This window comes from Saccoglossus kowalevskii, chromosome 1 (assembly GCF_978046115.1).
Source record: "Saccoglossus kowalevskii chromosome 1, keSacKowa6.1, whole genome shotgun sequence".
Lineage (NCBI taxonomy): Eukaryota > Metazoa > Hemichordata > Enteropneusta > Harrimaniidae > Saccoglossus > Saccoglossus kowalevskii.
Window position 1 is genome coordinate 7,933,231 of NC_140641.1, and position 27,417 is coordinate 7,960,647.

Here is a 27,417-nt window from a genome sequence, read left to right on the forward strand (position 1 = left end):
AGAAACAGTGTATCAATCAAAAAGTAAATCAAACATATTGTTTTAGAATTTTATAAATATGTAGAAAAAACAAGAGAAATAGAAAAAATACTTGTAGAATGCAGGAAATTAAATTTCACAAATATACCGGTATAAATTTTTGAAGCACTTTTGAAAATAGCCAGCATACCACTATCACTGTACCTCACCATATTTTTTATCAACATTATGCTGAACATGAATTCAAGCAGGGCTCTTAAATCATGGTTAGTCTTTTTAAGTAACCGTTTAAATCAAGCTAGATTTATGAACTATAGACACTGAGTTGGAAGGTTTTGTTTGTCTTTGAAGTTTGTATGTTTGTCTGAGGGATAAGACCTTTCATTCCATGTTAGTTATCAAATTTAAGATATATAGTTTTGTTTATAGTAATATAGTTGAAATATAAAACATGTCAGTTATATGGATCAAGAATTTGATGCTTAATTATAATGATTTAACATTAAAATGGTTTGCATTTAGTCATCCTGTATTGCTCTGGATCAGCATTAATTAAATCAAAATGGCCAATGGTCGGCCATTTTGAATACATCTGTATGACATAATGTATAATGAATATATAAAATTTGATCATAATCAGCCAAAGCATATCAGAGATATGGGTCTAGAACCGCATTTATTAAAACAAAATGGCCACCAGTCAGCCATTATAAATTCGATCTGGAAAACAAAATAACAGGCATCAAGGACTAATAATATAGAATATATGTACTAAGATTGAAGTCCTTCCATAAACAACCAAGATCCGATTCCTGAATACTTGAATTTGATGATCTTTCAGTACAAAAATGGCCGCTATTTGGCCATTTTGAATCAGACCTTTAAACAAATCGATGGGCATATGTATAATATTATGTATCATTTATGGTGCAATAATACTCACCTATAATTGGATACATCTATTCTCTTTTTTATTTCATCTAAAGAATCTGTTAACGATTTGAGTTCAAAAGAATTCAAATCACTTTCAGCCAATGTCTATGAAAAAAAAAACTTTGTTTCAAATACATTCATGATTTAAGCAAGCATATTGCTATCACAGAGCTACACAAAGGTATTTACAGGTATCATGTACATAGTGCTTCAGGCTCATTACTGATCCATAGAGCCAAATGTTGTTGATAACCTATCGAGTCAAATTTGAGTGCTACTCAAGGTGTTTCAATTCACAACTGAATTCTAACAGTTGAATTGTAATTTCTTTTTGTTACCACAATTCTTGAAATGATATTGTTTATGTAAATTTTGATAAACTTATGGTAGTTTATAAAACTTGTAGGTGCAGTTTCGTTGTTAATAAATAACACAAATGTATGTGCATTTACATAAATTTAATCATTCAAAAAATTGTGGTAGTAATGTTATAATACATAGTAGAACATTGTGCTTGGGACATTAATTAGTAACTATGTAATTATATGAGAATAAGGATAATAAAATTAACACAGTGGTACTCAGGTTACTGTTAAGAGATATTTTTGCCACCAGCTGTTTTCAATAGTCAGGGTGTTCGATGCACTAATGTACCAATCTACTAAGCACAACACAAAATATCAACAGTGAGATTCACTTATCAACCTAATGTAAACTGTTTAATTTTAATGCTGGAAAAGTTCTTGATTATATGGCATTCATAAAAGCAAATTTTGTGAAAGTTACCGACAACTCAGTATGGTAGGACACCATGTTATGATTTTCACAGACTTGAAGAATTTTCATCGCTCTTGGAATTAAAACAGTTTATGTAGACAGTACATGTATTCAAAATAACAACCCGACTATGAATACTAACATAATATTAATAAAGAAAAATGTACCTTTATCTGCAACATCAATGATATCAATACAGAAACTAGTTTTGTCAAGGACTGACTTCTAACACTTTTTGGAGCTAGTGTTGCATTTGCTTGTGAAACCAATTCTATAGCTTCATCATCACATTTTCTCCTTAATTCAGACGACTGATCTATTGGCTGTAATCCTTGTTCTGGAGCAATCTAGCAAAACAGAAAATAAATAATTACAGGAATATACTTTATTTTTATTTTGAATCTTTGATGGTTAATCTGTTTGCAAAGTCAGTCAGATTGAATTTATACCGTTAATCCTTATTAGGAGTGAGTCTAACAGCACCACATATAAACCAAAAATTGAGTGCAATATGTGTCGGGATAACAATAAGGTTATCAGATTACCTGAAAATATGCACTCAGAAAGTACAGGATCACATCGACTTGTATCAATTGATATGATCACCATAAATTAAGTAAAAATATGAATTTCTGTATCACTGAAAAAGAAGGGTAACTAAAACATTTGACTTTGTTCCCCTTGTTCTACCTTGTTTTTTCAACTAACTTGCTTGGTCTTCGAATACATGTATATTCCATGATATCAGTGAAAATAAACTTATTTCATGTATGAGAAGGTTACAGTATAGGATATCTCACATTATTAGGTGAGATACTCTATAGAAACATATTTATATATTCAGACACACTGAAATGATTTGGACAAACAAGAATTTACCTCTTGACAATACTGTTGAGCACCAATAAGATAACTATTTAAATCAGCATTCAATCTCTCCAACTCTAACACAACATTTGCATATTTCCGTTGAAATTCTGAACTGATAGGTTCCTGGTAAGATTTCTGTAATTAAAAACAAAAATCACAATTTGAAATAATAAACAGATCTTCAGTCCTTTTTTATAAGAATAAACAGCAGATTGAACCAACTTACCAATCTTTCTGCTTGTGTGTTCAAATCTTTTAGTTGCTGTATGTGGTCTTTTTTAATCATTAAAATTTTTGATAACCTGGTCTGAAAAGAAAAAAATCAAACACAATATTCACATTATGGTAAATACAACAACTTTATGCATTGATAATGCAGCTCAATAACTTAAACAGCAATGACAACTATTATCACTGAAACTAATTCCACAAAAAAAGTACTTTGGTCAAATGTATATTTAAAATCTAATTTCATACAAGCAGGATATTTACTTCTTTGGAACAACAAAATGCAGGCAGTGGAAACCACATCAGAAGCATGAACAGACTAGAATTAGTTGTAGAATTTGAGTTGTACAGCGAGTCCAAGCATATACACAAGGAGAAACTTAAAAAAAAAACTGAACAAACAAGCTGCTCTTGCAGGGTTGGTGTAGCTTTCATACTGATTACAGTTATGGGAGATTAAATTGTTACAGTATAAATGTACCATACTCGGCCGGCGCAGCGCCCATGCTCGGCTAAGTCCCCCCCCCCACCCCTTTGGGACATTTCTATTTTCGGGTTCACGCTCAGCTTAGCGTCAATCCACTTCAAAATGCAACTAATTTGACTGTCTAATTATAAAACATAGATCATCACTTAACGAATACTGGTAATCGTTTTTATACGATACAGCGAGAATATCGACCACCTCAAGGATGTTGTGAATGTGTAGACCACGGTAACCATGTGTAAACTACATTTTGACAATAAATAGTTCATGCCATATTCAGTTCACCTATATATACCGGGGTAGTTATTAGTTTTGGATAAAGCCATGCTGTATATTCGCCAAAATCTAACAGATCGTACCATGATATCGATAATTGACTTCCGCATTGCGTTACCAGAAAATCTTTAGGAATTTACGAAGAGTTGCGTTGGTACAACACAGCATTCTGATTGGTTAATAACAGACTTGACCCATTAGGTCAAAGGAAGTTGTTGCAGCTCAAATCATGCAAGAAAACATCATGGCAGAAAGTTCTTCTAACACATTCGTCAATGGAGATAATGATGAAGATTTGGACTTTGACTGTGACCGTGTTCCAACAGACTCAACATACTTTTAACCTAGCAAAAGGTGTAACTAATATTGTAATAAAATGTGTATTTTTGTTTCTTCATTGTAAATGTTAATGACAACACAACTAATTTCTTAATTTTATTTTCCCACAAAGACGTAATATCCCCTTCAATCTGTCACATGGTGAACTAAAATTGTCATTTGCACTCTTTTCCAAGGGGGTGCTCGGGTAAGTGCCCACCCCTAACGCAGTTCAGTACGGTACTATGTAGTACAAATGAACAATAAAAGATGTATGATAAATTTTTCAAAATTTTGTTTTTAACATAGATTTTCTTTTTTTATAATTCTTGAATTTGCCTTTAAGGGGTTAGCATACGTTTAATGTGTTTTTTTTCAATATTTTTTTTATTTTAAATTATTGGTGGTTATGACAGTATCTATGACTGTGCTTTTTTTCTAAACAAAAAATCCATTTTATAAGGCATATTTCGACGTTTTTTCTATTTCAAAACATTGCCACGTGTGATTGTTTATAAACACCACCAACACAAGCACAACACTCGCATGAAAGTAATCCTAATTGACACTTGATGAAAGATCCGATTTGCATATCAATACTAGAAAGTTTATGTAATTACGGTACTCATTTCGACCAGCCATCCACTTTTACACCCACAGCTTAATGCTTGATTTCCGACCAGAAACCCACAGCATTTTAATCGCTCTTTTTTTCACTCGCTCGCTCATTGAAAACATTGACTGCTCGCCAAAACACTGATCACACACAAGTTGTCGAAATTGTGGTTTTTCAAATCTAATAGTTGCATGACACTCAATCGTCAAAGCAACTTAACTGGGACCTCTTGTTATGTGTTTTCGGTGCTTTTTCTAAATGTAATATTTTATTTTAATGAGACAGTTACGTGAAAAGGGCATAGGTAACGTCTTTCGACAGAGCAGAGAAACGAGGAAAATGTTAATGATTAATTCCTAAAATAATGATACCAAAACCACGTCGGTCCACAGGCGGTCGGTCTGGTATAATTTGACATTAAATATTCAAAATTAAGTCACGATCAGTGAATGAGCTCGATCTATATGTACCGTAAAAGTGTTCCCACAAAAAATATTTTGACTATAACGGCCACAATCTCTGAAAAAATAGAACAGAGCTTAACATAAATGAATAAATCAGAAAAAAAAACGTGTCAAATTTAGTTATAGCCATAAATATTTGGTGGCCAGACGAACAATTTGAAAATCAGGGCTGAAAATCATCGACCCTACTCTGGGTTACCTTATTTCACAATTAACAAAGAAAACTAATTCGCCGTGGACTCGGCTTAGTTTTTCCTCTTTCGGAACTGAGGTCAAATCCCCTCCATTAGTCAAAATATACCGACGTATTTTAGTGAATAATTTTGAAGCCTGTCACAGAACAAACAAAATTATGTGAATCGAAGCCGGAGATTGGACGATACGACGACAGCGTCAAATATGCTTTGTTACAACATCATTGATTTGCTGAAAGTCACTTGATCGGAACACGACCTGGGTCACAGAACCATATTTGTCCGTATTATCAACAGGATTTTGCGAGAGCACCACACCCACATTTTCAACCATTTTCAGCGCGGAAGTTGCCAATAAATGTCGAAAATCTCGTGCATTTCATGTATTCGGATAAAATAAATCTAGCGATTGCTAAAAATGGTTATTATTATATTCCCCGATGCTCTTGGAATTTTTGTGATTTCCAGGTGAGAAATGGCTAGTTGAAGTTGTATCGACTTCAAGGCGACTGTTTCACCGCGAACAACCAAGCTTTGTTGTAGTTTCGCGATGTAAAATGAAATATATATAATAATAATACTTGTTTAATTATTTGGGTTTTCAGCCCACAAATTACGGGACATGATCCCCATGGTCAATGTTTTGTCTCGGCTGATTGTGATGAATGCCGGACGTCGGGACCTACGCCCGTCCTAAACTCAGTATGGAGAAACCAACGGGGATCGATTTCCCGAACAAATTATTGGGGCACGGTTGACAGACATTCCAAACAATGGAAATTATCAACGAAAGAGGAGATTTTGGCACAGATCTAGAAGCAGTACCTACACACGAATTGGTGACGTCATAAAATACATGACCTTCAATCGGGGTCGTTTCCTCGGTATATACGAATTGGTATATACAAATTACAATAAAGATACTTAAGACATTACACATAAGGTAAAACAAATCACGTGACAATATAATGATAATAACGGTAATAAATCCTACTAGCTTAACAGTTGAAGAGAACGCTCATATAGTCAGTCGGGTGACGCCGAGGGTCACGAACTGTGTTGCAAAATGGCCGTGTGGTTGAAACTGGGTCATGGCGTGACGCGTGAGGAAGACATCATTAAACACTCAAAATCACAATAAAACGGGGAAGTGGTTGCATATTACGGCGTAGCTAACATGGGAAATAAAAAAACGCCCAATACAAACGACATGGGTTCGAATCACACTAGATACACACTCACCAGAACCGAAGCAATCAGAAACCAGCAATCGTTTTGGCTTTTCCGTTCAACTCATCGGAACACTGGAGTAGTTAGAAAATAAACACCACTTAACGACCAACGTCGTGGCGTGGTACACAAGCGTGCCATCAAAATAAAACAAAATTAACTTGAAAAGACAGTGGGTTCGAGTCCCGCTCAGAGCTACCGTAAAAACGTAAATCAAATAAACTGAAATCTCTCAAACCGTAAACAAGTAAACAAAGAACGTCGCAAAAAAATAATAAACCTCACAAAACTCCACCATACAAAACTGAATGAATAAAAGTATAAAATAACTAACGTCTTAAACTGGACGACGCGCAATTTGTTCAACAGTTTCCAGATTGTGACAAGAGATAAACAAGACCCAAGTCAAGGTAAGTTTTGTTAAAGTGTCGATGGCGTTCCCTATATTACGAAAACAATTCAGGCAACAGACGAATATCTTCTGTGGTGTTGTTGAATTTATACCGTGTCTGCGGAATTGTTGATTGAGGGTTCGAAGCCAGCAGTTAACATTTTGTTAGAAAGTTTCACAATTAAATCAAATATCCAATGATACCAGTATATTTATTTCATTATTTTAACAACTTGCAATGGTGGAAGTTGGTCAAACACGAGTTCTTACACCTAAATAAGTATCAAATATTTGTCGACACATTTATTCTCTCAACCTTGTAGAGGTGGAAATTAATTAAACAACAGGTATTTACTCACAAATATAATGGTCAATATTTGTCCATACATTCATTCTGTCAGTTTAAGAACTTGTAATTGTTGGAATTAATCAAATGAGAGTTGTCTACACCAAAATAAGTTTCAAATACTTGTCCATACATTTATTCTCTCAATTTAACAACTTGTAATGGTGTAAAATAATTAAACGAGAGCTGTCTACACCAAAATAAGTCTAAAATATTTGTCTGCACATTTATTCTCTCAATTTAACAACTTGTAATGGTGTAAAATAATTAAACGAGAGTTGTCTACACCAAAATAAGTCTAAAATATTTGTCCGCACATTTATTCTCTCAATTTAACAACTTGTAATGGTGTAAAATAATTAAACGAGAGCTGTCTACACCAAAATAAGTCTAAAATATTTGTCTGCACATTTATTCTCTCAATTTAACAACTTGTAATGGTGTAAAATAATTAAACGAGAGCTGTCTACACCAAAATAAGTCTAAAATATTTGTCCATACATTTATTCTCTCAATTTAACAACTTGTAATGGTGTAAAATAATTAAACGAGAGTTGTCTACACCAAAATAAGTCTAAAATATTTGTCCGCACATTTATTCTCTCAATTTAACAACTTATAATGGTGTAAAATAATTAAACGAGAGCTGTCTACACCAAAATAAGTCTAAAATATTTGTCCATACATTTATTCTCTCAATTTAACAACTTGTAATTGTGGGAATTAATCAAACGAGAGCTGTCTACACCAAAATAAGTCTAAAATATTTGTCCGCACACTTATTCTCTCAATTTAACAACTTGTAATGGTGTAAAATAATTAAATGAGAGCTGTCTACACCAAAATAAGTCTAAAATATTTGTCCATACATTTATTCTCTCAATTTAACAACTTGTAATTGTGTGAATTAATCAAACGAGAGCTGTCTACACCAAAATAAGTCTAAAATATTTGTCCATACATTTATTCTCTCAATTTAACAACTTGTAATGGTGTAAAATAATTAAACGAGAGTTGTCTACACCAAAATAAGTCTAAAATATTTGTCCGCACATTTATTCTCTCAATTTAACAACTTGTAATGGTGTAAAATAATTAAACGAGAGCTGTCTACACCAAAATAAGTCTAAAATATTTGTCTGCACATTTATTCTCTCAATTTAACAACTTGTAATGGTGTAAAATAATTAAACGAGAGTTGTCTACACCAAAATAAGTCTAAAATATTTGTCCGCACATTTATTCTCTCAATTTAACAACTTGTAATGGTGTAAAATAATTAAACGAGAGCTGTCTACACCAAAATAAGTCTAAAATATTTGTCTGCACATTTATTCTCTCAATTTAACAACTTGTAATGGTGTAAAATAATTAAACGAGAGCTGTCTACACCAAAATAAGTCTAAAATATTTGTCCGCACATTTATTCTCTCAATTTAACAACTTATAATGGTGTAAAATAATTAAACGAGAGCTGTCTACACCAAAATAAGTCTAAAATATTTGTTCGCACATTTATTCTCTCAATTTAACAACTTGTAATTGTGGGAATTAATCAAACGAGAGCTGTCTACACCAAAATAAGTCTAAAATATTTGTCCGCACACTTATTCTCTCAATTTAACAACTTGTAATGGTGTAAAATAATTAAACGAGAGCTGTCTACACCAAAATAAGTCTAAAATATTTGTCCGCACATTTATTTTCTCAATTTAACAACATGTAATTGTGGGAATTAATCAAACGAGAGATGTCTACACAAAAATAAGTCTAAAATATTTGTCCGCACATTTATTCTTTCAATTTAACAACCTGTAATTGTGGGAATTAATCAAACGTGAGTTGTTTACATCAAACTAAGTATTTAATATTTGTTGAGACATTTATTCTCTCAATTTAACAACTTGTAATGGTGTAAAATAATTAAACGAGAGTTGTCTGCACCAAAATTAATCTCAAATATTTGTCCACACATTTATTGTCACAATTTAACCACTTGTTAATAGTGGAAATTACTTAAATGCGACTTGTTTAATCAGTTGACATCAATGCAACTTACCCGCAGACAGTGCACAACAGAGTATCATTATTGAGCAATTATAAACAAGAACGTGTCTTGGCATTAGGGTTAGGGTCGGGTCAGGTATGGGCAACGGAATTATTAACAGGAATGTGTCTTGACATTAGGGTTAGGGTCGGGTCAGGTATGGGCAACGCAAATGGCAAACACCCAATTGGCAAGATGTACACTAACGGGTTATGGCATGCATATAGTTTACACAAGTAAAAACACAAAATTGGCAATTTTTTGGACAATTGTATCTCACTAATAGAAATATGTTGTATTTCTATATATATACACACTATATAGTCTTATCAAATGCAAACATATCCAGTCAATCCAATGTGGTCTTGTGGGTCAGTTCTCTGCATAGTGATCCGGAGGACCTGGGTTCTATTCCCTTGCCTGCCCATCTTTTTCTCGCAAACGCCATTTGGCAATAAAGCTAAATATGACAACAAATTATTTAATTTGCATTACTACCCACATAGCTCAGTTGATTTGTACTATGTCAGCAATGTGAGCGATCGCTGGTTCGAATCCAGTATGTTTAGTTAGATTTTTGAATGCTAGTAAAGACAGTGCTCCTATGAATAGGACTTAAATCCTAACTCGTGTGTGAAGACACTCGTGGTACAGAGGACAAGACAGTGCGCTGGGAACTCAAAGATCGCAAGTTCGAATCACGGATTGGACACTCCTACAAAAGACATGAAAGACGTTAAAAACTTAAACAGCGGATTCAAAAACTCAAGTCAAACAGAACACAAGAATACTACCCCACATGGAAGCCAGTTGAAGTCGTCGAAGAACGAACACAGTTGACAGCTGTAGGTCACGTGCAACAACAGACACGAGGAGCATGGCTGCTCTCCAAATGGGTCCCTTCTTTTGTATTGACCCCCTAAGGATTGCTAATCCCCCTTTCTAACTCTTCCCCCAAAAATAATATATCGCCCCTTTAAAAATGTATTGACCCACAAATTAATGAATATTCATGAGCACAGAAACTGCTACGTCATGAATAAATTAGCATAATTTAAAAAAAAATTGCATAAAGTGTAGGTACTCCTTCTGGAGCTCTGCCGATTTTTCTAGATATACTGTCATGACAAACATGTAAAATTAACAAATACACAAAGAGGTGTAATATTAGGTTTTATTTTAGGCTTAGATTAAATATTTTCTTTCACTCAGCCCATGCATGGAACTGCCATTTAGCTTCATGGTCATTCAGCTTGGGTTCGCCTTGAGGAAAACAACAATAATTATACAAACCGTAAACACATTGCGAAAACTCAACAATCGGGAAAGAAAACCATGTCGTACTTGTGTTGAAATACATTTTGTATTTCACGTCAGAATATTGTTGAAAATAAAATATTCAATCCAAGCCAAATCGAAGTCAAAGGGTCAGATTGCGTGCATATAATTATAGATAGTTAAAACGAAAAGTATTTGAACTTTTGTCGGCTGTTCAACATTTATAAAAACCAGTAAGACAATTATAAGACAATGTGAACCTTGGAAATTTTCTGCGAGCGAGCGAGCGGGCAGTGATATTCGGGGTTTTTGCGATCGAAAATAAAGCGGAAATTGTCCAGTCGAATTCAACAAGCGGTCACAAAAACGAGCAAAAAAAGGCGAAATCATTGCTCTTGTTCGCACCACGGTTACTAAAAAAGAAACCGTGTTCGCACGCTTGCTACGACGTACCACGCGGCTATCAGTTTTACAGTGAACAGTAATCAAAACAAACTTGAAAATATCTTGTGCACATGGCTTAAACCATTTTCTTTATTTGGAATAACTCCGCCTCCACACCATATTAGTAATATGCAAATCACTACGTCACTTTCGCGGGAAGTCATCACATTGTCGGTTGACACACGGCAGGGCCGTTCTGAGATTTCAAAACATATTTCATCCTGTCTTTAACGCGTATAACATTTAGCCCCGACATTAGAAGGCATTATTTAGTAGCTGGTCGTTAGGCAGACATGTTTCAATAATTATTATATTATTATTATTATATTATTATTATATTTTTCAAATTTGTTAGGCCTAGTTTGAGATTCATTGACCTTGGACATTTTTTGCGTTTATCTCGAAATTGATTTCTACGTAGTTCTACAGATTCACTACGCAATTTCTAACAAACGAAAGGTCAGATCGTCGCCATTTTTGGTCAACTTTACCGCTATATAGAGTACTGGAGGAATGTTCCTGGATTTTTTTCTGTCTGCCTTCGTTTTGATTTTTTGCTTATTTTTATATAGAGACATGTTGTTTTTACTCAGGTATTAACGTCCAAACATTTGAAATAAGGCTACATAAAAACAAATTATAGTTGCAAAAAAACGAAGAACATTGTACATGAAGCACCCCTCTATAATATTTACATAAAAAAATATATTCAGTCGTGCTGCAAATTAATTATTAATTGCGTCATTAACCGTTTTACTCCATTTTCGCGTATTCTTGTGATCACGTGACTTGGTATTTGCATAATTTAAAAAGATTGCCATATTTCCAAAGTTTGAAACAAGATCTTTATTATGGTATATAACATGCATGGGTAAAATGTATGTTTCAGGCTGTAAATTGAGGCCAAAAAATTGAACCAGCGAACGTATGCTAACCCCTTAAGCATGTTTTCAGGTGCAATAACCTCTTCCCTCTTCATACTCAAGAAAATCAAACATAAAGACAGCAGTTAATGATAATAGAAATTGTGAAGTGATAATTACATGACTTACCACTAGTACAAGGAATTTGACTGGAAAGCCACCAAGTGTATCCCCATCTAGTCCCTGTAATCTACTCCTCAATGGTGAAGTGCCTAAAACTGGATCATGTTCTAACTGAGGAGACTGTAAAGGACCCATTGAAAATCTAAAACAACAAGGTCACAACAGTTATACTGTCAGCAAAAGTTATTTAAATTGGGGCTGATTGAGCAAATCTGATAGCTATGGCATTTGCAAACTATCTTAGCCAAAACTTGACATATTTCATTGTTATTGTCATCACCTACAACAAATCTATGATGGTGCTTCAAATTCTGGTTCTATCTAATCTACATATGTAGGAAGTATGTAATATTTTATGTTGACTCAAGACACCATAGCGAAATAAATAAAATAATCATTTTATACAGAGCTCCCATGAAAGTCATAAAAAGATCTTAACCCAACTTTCTGCTTGATGAAGTCTAAAATATGAGAAGTTTTAGTGAGGTCTTTATTTTGTGTCACAATCATCTTCAAATCATTGATTAGAAAATCTGGTGTATGATTGTTTGATGACACTCTAAGAAACTGAACACTTAATCACAAAGTAATCTTCAGAAATGCTCAGTAATTTTCTATTGGCAAGAAGCTTGCAATTATTACATGACACATAGTACTTCAAATGTTAATGGCTTCAATATAAAATATAGACAACAGTACAGCTATATACAGGGGTTTTCTAGAATAACTGCGAGAGGGAGCACTGCAATTCAGCAGCGCCACAAAGTGGGTTCTCCGTATCAGGGTGTGGAGTGGGCCAACATTACTATCGGACAGGTCACAGTTGAAGACTGTGGCCACATGTGATCCCTGGTCAATGAGCTGAATTTTATGGCTGCCAGAGGATTTGCTCCCCTGGGCAAGGGGCGCAAATATTCTTGTATATAGTTGTACATGAGCACAGCCAGAAATGTAACATAATCTTATTGCTAGTGTAACCATGCTAATGACAAATATAAAGGCTAACATTTATCAAGGTTGAAAGTAGTAGATGAATCATTGTTATATGATTGTTTATGAGTGAGAATTGTGACTAGTTTAAATGCCATAACCAAAAAATAACCATTATGTAACTAATTTGTGCAATGGCTATCACAAGTTGGTACCAATCAACTTGCAGTAGCAAATAAACGTAGCATAAATTGCAGTTGACGGATCTTGTATGCGGATCTTGCCATAGCCATGGAAATTCAACACCCATGATAAATTCAAGACAGTCATTAGTGTAAACCATTATTTTCACCACTAGTAATTTTATAATTTTAATGAGATTACATTTATACACTGTAGTAATGAAATGGATGTGTAGCATTCTCTAATCAGTGGTAGTAACATATCAATAAACCTTTACCTTGGTGGTGTCAAAAAAGCTGACCTGGGTCTTTGTTTTTGAATAAATGCTGCTAATGGCATGGTTTCTTGAAGCTCATTTGCCTGCAACAGCAATACATAACCTGGATTACTTTTGGATATACAATGTACTACAGTGTGTACGCGAAATTAGGGTTACATTTAATTAAGGACACAGAAATAGGTAGGCATACAAGTGCTCTGTGGATATTGATGAATGTGTTGTCTACTTATTAGCTAAAGAATAACATTTCATTAACTTTCAAATGGATGCCTACTCTCAGGTTCCAAATAAATGTACTGGTACGTTTATTTTTTTTCCCAGAAAAAATTCCACCCAATACATTCTTATTTGGGACGGTACTTTTATTTTTATAATCAGGCAGATTTAAAAAAAAATTTCTTGATTTAAAAAAAAAATCAACATCGGTAAACCTCTTCCACGTTTGATTCACCAAGCAGTCGCTGAACTGTCATTCACATATTTAAATGAGCTATGCTAATTTGAACATGTTGGGACCATCGAGCATTTTGATTGGTTAATTTTTCATCTTGACCTATCAGGTCAATAAACAGTTTCAGGTCATGTGCATAGAAAAACATCAAGCGTTTACATGTGACCAAAATCATTCACTTACGATGAAGTTGAATTTTACTTTTACAATTCAACACATTTTTTTTTTTATGTTATTATAATCACTAGTATAATAACTTCAAAAACAAGTTATTCACTTGTGAAATGCAGCATGACCGGATTGCGCTACTGTACCATGATCATTTGCTACTAAGCAATGTGTTTTTATTCAAAACTTCTTTTAGAATATACTTTTCGTTACCAACAAAATAAAAACATGGTTGAACTCTGGTGACCTTGCCCTTTGTTATATAATACAACTCCCTTTAACATATTTTGTTTCAATATAAATATGCATTGTCATAATTAATTTTGAGTACAAACAAGTTTTGGGGTTGAACCAACAGTGGGGAATCAGTCTACCGAATGTCCTTTAAAGATGTAAATATCTTACAAAAACATTGGTGCCTTATTTGTTTAATTATTTTAAGGGACATATTTTCCAGTTTTATTCAAAGTGATTCAGATATTTTAGTATAAAAACAAATGCCTCATCGCAAAAAAAAAAGTGCTGCATTTAGACGTGAATAGATTCATAAAACATGCAAGATAACAGAAAATCTTAGCTGGCTTTTATCCAAGTATTTTGTACAGGTGTCTGTCAAAAATTAATGATTCACTGAGACAAATATGAACTGCCTCATTGTGTGACTACTACTGTATTATATGAAAAGTAAAGAAAAAAACACCCTTTATGAATAGCTATCATGTTGCAAGCTCTGCTTTGAATGCAAATCAACTTAAATAGTTAGTTGGTGTCCAGTGAAAGGAGAAGTCAACAGTACTGAAAATCTACATCTTCAAACACTGCAATCTTTGAAGTGCGTTTTAACCCTTAACATGCTTCAATTTATCTGACCATAACGTTCCCCCCACTGCATTCTTTTCAAAAAAAATAAGACAGTCACTGTGGATTCAATAATCGTAACTTTTTTATTTGCCATGCAAAAGTCAATAATGTGATATGTAAACATATCTAGAAAAAACAATCTTTCATAATATTGTATTGTTATGACCACTTATAGATTTTGTGGTATACATTTTGGGTATAAAAACAACAGTTTTAGTAAAATTTAAATAAAAATATTATTCTTCTATTATTTAATATTTATAAGTCAGATGGCTATCATTTATCTGAGGAATTTGTTGATATTCTGAAAGTATGCATTTAGAAAAAAAAATTCGGACCATATATACACAAATTAGCATATCATTTGCATATCATTTAGCACCAATGAATGACATTTTATAAAAAAGACTACCTAAATAAGTCGTAATAGTGAATGAAATAACCAACACTTGGATTTGCAGTTTGTGATCATCAAACAGTTGCCACTCCTTATTGATGTAATTTACACAAATTTGGGACTTTATTTTGATGTAATAATGATTGTTTTTGGTAAAAAAAAATTAAGACAGAAATTATGTAAATGTCCACGAAAAAAACTCATGGAAGTAAAATATATAAAATATTGAACAGAACTGTAAATATATTATATGAAGAATGTGATATTTTGATAACAAAAATTGCATTGTAATAAATAAATTTGCATATCATTAGCATACCCATTAGCACCAACAACAGCTGTTTGATGAAAAACACATTTGAATGCAAGAGCTGTAAGCATTTAATACATCGCAATTTAGGGGGAAAATCTCCATTTTGTTTACGAAAGCTGTGAAAAGCAATCATGGATAATTATTTATTTACAATTGCAACTAGATCAATTTATTTGTAGTAGTTGCTTGTGTTTTCAAATATGTGTATATATAATAAACAAGCTAATGAGCTTCAGCATGCAGTAGTGAAAATTAGAGAATTGCAGGTAAGTCAAGACAAAATTTCTAAATAGAAATTATTCAATAACAATTCAGACCACAGATGCACACAATACTAAGACTTAAAGTGAGTAACGAATTAGGTATCACAATGGAAATCTGTTGGATCAACTGCATCAAAGTGACGTCTGCTGTGATAAATCTCAAAGCATGGGTATGTACATAAGGCGACTTCACACTTGCGGCACCACACGCGACTCTCTTGTGGACGCTTGCCATCTTGATGCTTTTTGTAGTAGGCTCTGTGAACTACACACTGGCGAGTTGGGTTTTGTTTTTTACTACCAGGGAAAGCTGGGATGGGTGAGGGGAAGTGGCGTTCTTCGAGTTGTCTTAGTGGCTGACCAACTGATCTTCGCCCTTTCGGTGCTGGGATGGGTGCAGTGGTTGCACTAGAAACAAGATCATGAACAATGGATAAACGAAATTTAGCGTGAGTTAGCTTCTTGGCACTGAACTTCCTGTGAAGGATGTAGGCATCAGTGACAAGAAGAGCTATCATGTGAAAAAAAAAGCTTGATATACCACTTTGAACGTCGGCGATGCATTGTGTACGATCTGATCATCTGGTCTGAAAGATCCACACCTCCCATATTTTTGTTGTAATCAACAACACACAAAGGCTTCACAATTGGTTCTCCGGATCCCCTGGATAGGCCAACAAATTTCCAAATTGGCATGTGTACTGATGACAACATAGTGACATCATGCTTGTCTTTCCATTTCATCGCCAAGACTCCATTTCTCTGACGATAAATGACTTCACCTTGTCGCAATGGCAATTTCAGGGCTGCAGGCATTTCTTTTCTATTCATTCTAGCTGTACCAACTAACATTGTATCTTCAGCTTTTAGATGGTCAATAAGCGTAGGACTGGTGTAGTAATTGTCCGTGTACAGTTTGTATCCCTTGTTCAGCAAACTACCTTTTCTCATCAGCCCCATTACTACATTGAAAGTATGGCCTTCATTTTCACTTTCTATTGTATCGGGGTTAGGGGTGTAATTTTTCCCAGTATATATATCAAAAACAGAAGTGTACCCACTTGATGATTCTGACACCATGTATGATTTCAAACCAAAACGATCTGGTTTACTTGGAATGTACTGCCTGAAGTGAATATTCCCTCTCCATGGCACCATTCCTTCATCAAGACTGATACACTGCTCACACGTATAAACTTCCGACAAACGGCGTGTTATGGTGTCATACAGAGGTCGGATTTTGAAAAGAGGGTTATATCCGGCTTCACCGCGAACGACGTAGGCATCATTATCATTGAAGTGCAGAAATTTTAAAATGAGCTCGAATCTATCCCTTGGCATCATGCTACGATAAAAAGGCGTCGAAATTATCGAATTTAGGCTCCAATAATCATCAAGATCGTTCTTATGGAGCATCGACATAGCGATTGTCATGGCAAGAAAAATCTTCATCTCGTCTATGTTTACATTCTTCCACTTCCGGAGGCTGGAGTGCGGTTCCAGGTTTTCATCGTTGCATGCAAGATGACCATTTGCGTAAGCATTTGTCTGCTCAACAATGCAGATAATGTCCTCATCTTTAAGAAATAACTTGACAAAATCTAATGCGGTTGCGTTTTCCGGCAAATGAACATTGAGTCCCGGAACACCGGTGAACGGCGGTACCAAAATGTCGTCGCCACTTGCTTTCGATGACCAGCCAAGACGAGTATCGTCGGCAACTTCCACTCCAGAATTTTGAATCTCCCACTCGGTATCATCATTCGGAATATCACCAAAATCGATCTCTTTCGCAGTAAAACCTTCAAATTCGTATTCAGAATCAGAATCTGCAAATATTTCGTCCCATACAGCTTGTATTTCAGGGTCATTGAAATGCAAATTTGGCGTCGCCATTTTGATTGCGTTGCTAGTCAAACATTCAAAGTTAGCGGTCGAGCTATGGAATTTGTACATGCAATTTGCATATTAGGCGGGGAATCCCCGGGTGAGGCAAGAATAACACACACATATACACAGGTCAAAGTTTATTTCATACGTTTTTCGCCTTTATTGATGATGTACTCCACATATACGTCATTCAAAACAACGCAATTTCTCAGAGGGTCGTTTACGATTATTCTCGTACTTCGCTGTGGGATTCAGACGCGCTATTACGAGTATTCTCGTACATCGTGACTTAAGGGTTAAACCAGTATTATAAAAACTCTATCATTCTGTTCCAATAGCTGAAACATATTCCTGTGAGTTTTCATTTGTCGAATGAACTGTTTGTCAAATACAGAATACATATATTTTAGAACAATTTTCTTTTTAAAATGTGGATGAAATGTTTTGCTTTTTATGTATTTTTTATGTATTGTTTTTGATTTGATAACTTTGAACTAAACAGATTTTCTATTAGCTTCAGATCTTGATCAAAGTTTGGCACCCAGTTCATAGGAGTGCTTATATTGATTTTCTGACACCTTGTTTTCTGTAAAGATTTTATTGGTAGGTTTGCAAATGTGTATCAGACTGTGCAATCTCTCCATGAGTTGGTTTTTAAATCCAGTATGGGATTCTGAGATACATTACCAAGGATATTATTACAAGATAAATCATTTGCTTCATTGAACGCATACAACAATGCATATTTCCACTGAGATCAGTGACCTTTGATGTGCATCACCAGTGATCAGTCAAGTAGAAACAGTCAAAATATTTTATCAGTTTTTCTCAATTTTTGCATGATATTTTCATACAGGACATCTGTTGTTCAAACTCAGGGAAGACTTTATACTGATGAATAAGGTGACCAAGTTTGATGAAGTTTGGAATAGAATTAGTAAAGTTATTATGCACACAATAACATTTATTAACGACGACGACGACAACAACAACAACAACAACAACAACAACGCCGGACAAAATGTTTCCCTTAATATATCTTTCCCTTCCATCTTTGATGGTACGGGCAAGGTAAAAATTAATACATATTAAATATACTGAGTATTTTTTTGTTATCATATGAAAAATTTTTGATTGACTATAATTTTTCAAGAATTTGTGACGCCTATTGTAGAACCAAATTAAGCCTTTTCACTCCACCTTGATGCCTAAATTAGAGTGACGCCTATTTGAAAGATTGAAAGATTAAACGGTTATCTTGCTTTTTCCGCCAACGACACAAACCGGGAAAAGTATTATCCTTGCAACTGATCAAATTTCGCGGAATACGTCACCATTATAATGATTGGCTAGGAAGTTTCTCAGCCAGGCCGACTCGGGTCGTGATTGGTTTGCTATATGATTAGAGCTTGCGGCCTGGCAAACAGAGATTTGAAATATATTGCAAGTATATTGTCCATTTATATTCCTAATTACAAGGGACAGTGAAAAGTTTGTATATACACCAGTAAGAGCACGTTTTAGAATAATTTACTGGTGGGGTATGTTTATTCCAGAAAGTATGTTTATTGGATTTTGAAGTTTTGTCCGGGGGGTACATTTATTTGGAACTTGAGTGTACTATAAAAAATCCCCATGTTCAGTACAAAATCAAAACATGAAGTGAAAAATAAATCAAGTCAAGAAAGCAAGAGTTGCCAAATGCAATTGGTTAATGGTCAGATGTAATTTGAGGCATATATAACAGTGGCCATAAAATGGCAAACAGTGGTACAATTATATAAATACATGTTTCTGTGAGATTTATATTTACAATCATTAACAGAAAGTATGCCACAATTATTATCACTTACCAAGACTTCCACATCATTAACAGTGTGTGTTCCAAGACCAGCTCTATCAAAAGTAACCCTATATGTGGCATTCTGTGTATCTACAGCATCTATCTGACCAGTAAATAAACCATCCTGTGGATGCCGCAACCGACCTAGATACAAACAGAACCCTTTCATGTAACTCATTTGATCACATATCATTTTAATATAATATAATATAATTTATGTACTACTGTTCATATACTATTGCATAGAATTGTTCTTGTTTGGATCTTTCAGCTTTAAAATTGGTTCAACGATAAGCATTCCTAACATTTTATCCGAGTAACTAATACTTGCATGTTGAGTGTTCAAAATCAGATCAGATCATATCAAACAAAATATCAGTTGCTTATCCCTGTGGTCTCAGTGTTTTGGAGTATATACAAATGAATGCCAAGAGAGTATAAGTGCTGTAATTAATTTTTGCTGTTTTGTATGGAATTTATTTTAACTGATTTTTGATTAGATATTTTACATAAAATAAAGGAAAAAGGTATATTCGCTAGAATTTATTTTCACTAAATCACCCTTTCAGCGAAAGTAAAGTAGTTGACAGTACACTGCAGTTGGAAAGTGTTGTAATACTATAATTTCTTTGACTAGCAAAGTTGATGAAAATCCATTGTTATGTACACTGTCTTCATCATTCACAGGTTAGTGGTAAAGTCTGTCCAAAATCCGTCTAAACTAACCTTAAAATACATGTAAACTTACAGAGCCCATGAAGGCATTTGCTGAGATGTTCCACTTGATCTAAATTCTAACAAATTCTTCAAGTGCCAGTTGAATATTGAAATTCAAACCTGAAAGCATTCTACCTATTTCTTGTCTAGTCTTTGATAACAATTAGATTATCACATGATCTACACAGTAATGTACATGCATGATTAAAGGGCAGTGGTCGTTGCGCTGAGCCATTGCAACATTTGCGTTGATAAACAGATTTTCCCACAATCCAATGTTCTCTTCTGACGGAAATTGCAAATACAATTGCAAATACAAATCTGTGCGCAACATGCACTAATTGCAGACTCCTTCAATACCTTCTACAATGATCATGGAAATTACATAGTTCAATCTTAGTAACATTTAAGTTTGTACTCGTTGGTCTGTGCAACACTCAAAGTTGTCATCTTTGTTCATACGAGTCCCATACGCGACAACCACCACCCTTTACTCCCTAATTGATTACATATGTAGCCCAGTTAAGAGTTTCGTGGGACACCACAGGCCGCAAGTGATCCTGATTGTTTCAGTTATATGCAATTTTAATTGTATTTTTCCACTAAAATACGAATACTAAAAGAAAATTAGGTCTACTTTTACTCAGTGAAATGAAACTGGGTTTTAAATGAAATGATTTCTTACCTGTAACTTTGGTACCTATAACTAAAGGTAATGGAATCTCATCAGGTAGATCCTTAATATCGGATAAATCACTGACTTTCCGTTGCTGTAAAAGACGTACTTTTTGCCTTTTAGCAGCCAATGCTGATCTCTCCTCAGCAAAAAATGCAGGTGAACATCTATAATACAAATAAATAAGATGGGTAAAATTAAAAAAATACTAATACATGTATATTCTTTTATTCAAATTTGAATCCATTTTGCTAAACTGAATTGACTATCAATGTCTTGAAAAATTTGGTTTCTCTCTCTCTCTCCTGTGAAAAAATCAAAACAGTTTTTTAGGTATAAGCTTGAACTTGATGATGCATATAAACTTTCCAAATATTTAGTTTTGGCAGACAATGACAGGCTATTGGCCCATGAAAGAAATATGATATGAGCACATGACTTTAGATACAAACCTTCTTGGTTTACCCATCAGTCTTCGAATCATTGCCCACTGCGTTCTACTCAACTTTCTGGTTTTAAGTTGAGGGAAGTTTTCTCTTAAGCACACACAAAAATCATTCTCTCCTTCAAAGAGAGGCCTGCAAGAGATACACAGAAATGAAATAAAAACACAAACCAGGATAACATGATGTACGTTTAAAGTGCAGCCATTCTGGAGTTTTGTACAAATTATGAAACAACTAAGCTGTTTTGAAAGACATCACAAACAGCAAAATTTAATATCTTATAATAATATAGTCAATGCATGTTGCTAATTGTCTTGCATAAGTTACCAGCAATTTTTTTTTATGGCATCTATTCATCAAATGCTATAAAGGTATTTACAACTAAGGTTTTTATCAAAGAATTCTGAAGTATCACGTTCAACAATTTTCTAAATTACCTATGAAAGAATTTTCAAAAGCAACGTCAAGTGGTATCGAATCAAAGAGGCTAGCATGTCGTCAGCTCATGAGTGGAGTTCACTGAACTGAAGGAAACATAAATAGACCTCATCACATGAATAATGTCAAAGTAAAAAATATTTGGATAGTTTTATTTTCACATAATTCACAGAAAAAATTGAATGATAAACAAAAATTAATACTTTGTTAGCCTAGTATATATGTTTGTTATGACAGCCCTGTAGTTCTCAATTCTTACCTATCGACATTGGAATAGAACCATTCATATATACACCACTTATAGGCTTTAGGCAACTTTAATAAATTTTTTAATCTAGAACCAATCTTTTGAGCAGCTCTTTTATCAGGTGTACTCATTGGGGTTGGTAAGCGCTGAAAAAAACAATATTCATATTATTATATCTTGCAGAGATACCATAATATGAATGACCTGACAACATTTGAAGATAAATATTGAACTGAAAATTACACAACAATACCTTTAAATACAACCATGCTCTATAGCATTTACGGTACATGTGTATGGCATATGACTAATATTATGTAGTTTATTTGAACTAAATAATTTAATGAAAAAGTTTTAAAGCTACTTTTTATTACATGTACTAGTCATTTATTACATTTTACAAAACAGGGCCTTATTATTCAGCATTGTAAACCATTACCACATTGTTTAATTTAAATCAAATTTATCCCCCCCCCTCCCGAGACAAATGCAACTACATATGTGTGCCAGTTATGATTGAGAGATTAGAATGATTGTAACCTATTCTCTATAAACACAAGAAAAAACCGTAGACCTTCAGTGAGCATGGCATCCATTTGACAGGCCAAACTTGAGTTCATATATGACCACATACAATTGCACATTTTTTCAGTTGAGTATATACAAGACAGAATTTAATGTTTTGAAAAAACATGTCAACTAACAAGCTGCTTTTCTTCTTAAATAAGACTTGCATGTTGCAGTACAATGTAATGTTTTTAGCATCCAGTAAATAAAAAAACACTATTTAATTGACAGAAAAGTTTCTCCTTAGTCAATCTTATTTGTATTTCTTTTAATTACCAAACAACGAAAGCATGATTTGTATCCTACATGTAGATCTAGTAAAGTACATTTGAAGACAACAGGAAACAAACACATAATTTAATAACATAATATTTCTCAAGCACTTCAGGGTTCAGTTGTCTCAAAATTTGCTTAGGACATTTAGTCCAAATTGACAACTAGCGCCATGATACATTTCCAATTGTTTGCCATATTTTAGGTGTAAAACAGTGAATTCAACAGAAAACACTTGGGCATTTGTCTGAAATAATTGAACAAAATTAGAAAATTTAAAAAAAAAACAAGCAAAGTGCTGATGTTCATTGAACATTAGTATCACTGCACTATAGATGCTGATATCCAAGGTCAAGTACCAATATCAAGTTGAAATGGGAAGCTTGTAATAAGAATCATTTCAGAAGATGAACATCTGTATGCCCATTTGTAGTATTACTCCCTTTCATTTTTACACTGACAAGCAATAAACCTCAAAGCTGTCTAATTAGAAATTAATAAAAATTGGTATTAAAATAATTAATTAATGTACGCTTTGTACATCCTGTTCATTTATTCATCTGCTTTATTACAAACAAGGCTTTATCTTGTGTGTTTTTTTTTTTTGGGGGGGGGGGGGGCAGTCAATCTTGAAAACAAAAGGCCTCAATCTACTATAGTAATAAAAGTAATAGACAATTCTGAACGGCATCAAGCAATCTAACAATTGCCTCCATGAATTTTTAGTTCTTCTAAAAAAACTAAGGCCTTATACATTTACAGATAAAATACTTACTGGTGAGGAGGATGCTAGGCTAATTTTGGTTGGTTTTCTTGGTGATCTTGTTGCAGATGATGTCATATCTGCATAATCATCAAGGCGGCGATTTCTCTTTCGATCTCGACATGGCTGTGATAAAAAGAAACATGATACAGTTAATCAGTATTTTCTCAATGTACATGTAGTGTAGCCAATGGTAATATTATATCTAACATTGAAAACAATAGAATTTACCACTTTGAAAGAAGTTACATCTGCACTTGTTTCTAAAACTTCGTCACCAATATTCAGGGCTCGAAATTAGCGGTAGCCCCGCGTCCACAGACTACCAGTTTCTTTCTTGGGGCTACCACTTTTCAAATTCGGTAGCCCAACTGGGCTACCAAAAATCCGGGATGAGACAGTGTTTACTCTAGGACGCCCGATTGCCCGCCTACTACACGCGCCCTTAAAAAATACTCCCCTTTCCTCACTGCCCATTAAATTCTTTTAATGATAGCCTGTGCATGTATTTGACGGTGACACGCCAACTAGCTTGCTGATACAAATAACAATCACCCTCCCATATATTTCGTTTAAAATTGTGCGTCCTTATATTTAAAAAATATTACCTTCTTCGGGTATGCGTACGTAAGTTGGAATAGCTCGCACTGAGTTTCTGGAGTGCGTGTGTGGCAGGGTGTCGCGTTAAGCAACTTGCCGAGGCAACAATGAATTGTCCTTCCCGCTTGTTGTGTGATTTAATTAATTATTTCGCGCGACCAATTTTTTATTATTACTCAGTAGTGATTATATTAACGTATAAAAAATAAATTCGTTGAATTGTAATGAAATATAAGTGAATGATTCCGGACGCATATTAAACACTCGATGCTGGAGAATATTCGCCATGCTTTGACCTGGGACAGAGTTCTTTGACCTGATAATCGCAAATTAACCAATCAAAATGGTGGATGATGCCAACGTGCTCATAGCTCATTTAAATATGTTTATGTTATTGACGCAACACGGAAGAGATTTGCCAATATTGTAGTACGATCTTTTGGCTTGGATTTAGATGGGAACACGGCATGATTTTTTTTAAAACAAAAAATTAGTTCTTTTCAAAAGATAAACTGAGCATTTGAAGAATAATTTATGATTGTTTATAGTGATAACAGCTCATTGTCGAAACGAAGCTTACCCATTCACGCTAGGCACGATAAAAATAATACTCTTGAATAGGCGTCAATGACTACGGTAAAATTTAAATTATACTATATTAGGCGTCCGGAATGATTTAAATGTACAAAATACGCCAAAATATTGTATAGACAGGATTACGTTACCGTAGTGTTAGTTCTGAGTGTGTGAAAAATGACTGACCTCAATTAAGCGCCATTTGCAACAAAGTTGCCAAAATGTGACCTCAAATTAGCTCCAGACAGAAATGAAAATGTATCAAAGTGGTACCTATATGAGGTATTATACCATACAATCAAGACAATTTTTTGTGGCAATTTAAGTTTTGTGACAATAAAATTGAATACTGTAACATTAAAACTTTGAATTTGGAATTTGCAGTATTTCACAATGCACAATGAGTGAAAGCAGTGAAACTATAAAACATGAACTCTTTATTTCAGTTAGCTTCTCCTGTCTATAGGAAATTAGTACCGGTACATTCAAATATATAAAACAATATCTACCTGTCAAAAAGATTTACTGAACATGACATTTGTTTATAGAAAAAAAATATTCTTTTTTTTTTTTACGGCATAAATACTGCTTTAAAAATATTGGGCTACCAGTGATTGATCTTGGGCTACCAGATTTAAAAAGGGGTAGCCCAGATGGACTACCCAAAAAAAAAGTTAATTTCGAGCCCTGAATATTGATACTTTCAAAATTGTTGAAGTCATAGTCAAACACTTTTCGTCGTTTACAATGAACACCAAAGTAGTATAGCGAGTGACGAAAATAGAATACTGTTACTGTATGTAAACGATGGAACAGCACAAAACATTTTTCATTGTCATTTCATGCTGGTATTTCAAGTATTACTGCAGGAAAATGGTAGGAAAAAAGTACACAATTTTATGACAATTATACACTCGGTAGTCTGTATCAGCTGATATGATCGCCATGTTGTCTTTGTGCAAACTTTGCAGTATACTGCTTAAAAATGTGGGAACAAACACATTTGAGAGGTCCTACTATGCAGAAAAACTAAATACCTAGTGAGAAAGAGCAGAAGAATACCTGCCCATTAATATTTATGTGAAACATACCCGTTTATAAGGACTTGGTGAATTTTTCCCAGCACATTTCAGGCTCATCAGAGCCTCCGCTGAACTACCTTTGAACAAGCAAAGAAAAATAATTATACATTGAAACCTTTAACCTTTAGCAGTCTTATGTAAATACCGTACTTCCCCAAGTATAAGCCCAAGTAGTCATTGATTTCAACGACACTTTTTACAATGAAGAAACAAACATAAAAATACACACATTTTATTACAATACGGTTTACATACCGTCTGAATTTAGGTGCAAAATGGGTAGGGTCTGTGGGGAAACAGTCAAAGACAAGATCTTTATCATTATCTTCGTTGTGGAATGTTTTCAATCGTACGCAAACTCTTGATACAAAGCAATTTCCGCCATGCTGTTTCATCATAATTTGACCTGAACAACTATTTTTCACCTAACAGGTCACGTCTTTCGTTAACCAATCAAAATTCTTTGTCGTACAGACAGAGGGGTAGGCTTATACTCGAGGAAGGGCTTATGCTCGGGGAAGTATGGTAATCAATGCAGCAACCTTACATCAAAACGCAGTTTTACTAAAACCGGCCATTCAGAACCAGCCCACAAACCTGTGCGTGATCGCGTTAGGAAAAGCTGTATTTCACACGCTCCAAGGAGCTGGTGCCACCAATCAACATTGCTGTATCATTATTATTCATAAAATTGATGTTGTTTCTATCATGAGTTCTGATTGGGAGATGCAAATGAGCCAAAGTAAATCTTTGATCGTTTGACATACGACATACAGTGAATCAGGGTGAATTCTGCCAAAGGTTAATGTTGAGGCCGTGGCTGAATAAATGGTCCTTGGCTGGCGAAGATGTGCAGCAACATACAAATTAGTGTATTTTTGTTCTAATCCAGACATTAAAATGATCAATCATGAGTACTGATCAAACTCTTTCACTTTTTTCAGACGGTGGATGTAGTGTATGAAAAAACAGTCACAGTGATTTTTGTTAAATTTACACATTCTAAAAACTGAATGAAACACACTTTGGTGAAAACTCAAAAACTGACATTTGAAAAGAAAAACTCTGGTTTTTGCATATTTTATTCTTCACTTACATCTTACTGGCCCATGCCACTTCAAAATATGTGATTAGTACCTTAATCTTTCCACCACCAGACTTTCTCGCCCAAATTTTTCTCTATTTTTTTCTTCAATATATCTGGATAATTTTGGAGCCAACAAACAAAATTTGAGCCATGATTTAAAAAAATGTTCTATAAATCTCTAAATTCTCCAATGGCTCTTGGATAGTAATGTTTCCAAACAACCCAATTAACTGGTAGGTACTGATTCAAAATAACTCATGGGTATTAAACACTGTTAAGAAAATTTATGTTGAAATCGTTGTTCTGAATATCAAAATGTTCAACTCGTAATCTAAGATGCTGATGAGTACCGAAAATCATAGATTTTGTTTAAATCTATTTATATAAATCGATTCACCGATTTTTGAAAAGCCACTAAGGATCATTGAATTGGATTAACATT

General features: G+C 34.2%; 1 protein-coding gene across 1 annotated transcript in view; it reads right to left on the minus strand.

Moving 5' to 3' along the window:
- The window catches only part of LOC100375078 (protein lin-9 homolog), a 29,463-nt gene that overhangs the window by 306 nt on the left and 1,740 nt on the right, over window positions 1-27,417 (minus strand). Inside the window, exons 2-13 of the mRNA XM_078010243.2 lie at window positions 25,898-25,965; window positions 23,643-23,756; window positions 22,040-22,173; window positions 21,349-21,474; window positions 20,906-21,063; window positions 19,514-19,647; window positions 13,315-13,397; window positions 11,931-12,066; window positions 2,786-2,866; window positions 2,569-2,694; window positions 1,857-2,036; window positions 923-1,017 (exon numbers count right to left, since the gene is read on the minus strand). Coding sequence (XP_077866369.2) covers window positions 923-1,017; window positions 1,857-2,036; window positions 2,569-2,694; window positions 2,786-2,866; window positions 11,931-12,066; window positions 13,315-13,397; window positions 19,514-19,647; window positions 20,906-21,063; window positions 21,349-21,474; window positions 22,040-22,173; window positions 23,643-23,756; window positions 25,898-25,965 — 1,435 coding nt within the window. The remainder of the gene's footprint in view (window positions 1-922; window positions 1,018-1,856; window positions 2,037-2,568; window positions 2,695-2,785; window positions 2,867-11,930; window positions 12,067-13,314; window positions 13,398-19,513; window positions 19,648-20,905; window positions 21,064-21,348; window positions 21,475-22,039; window positions 22,174-23,642; window positions 23,757-25,897; window positions 25,966-27,417) is intronic.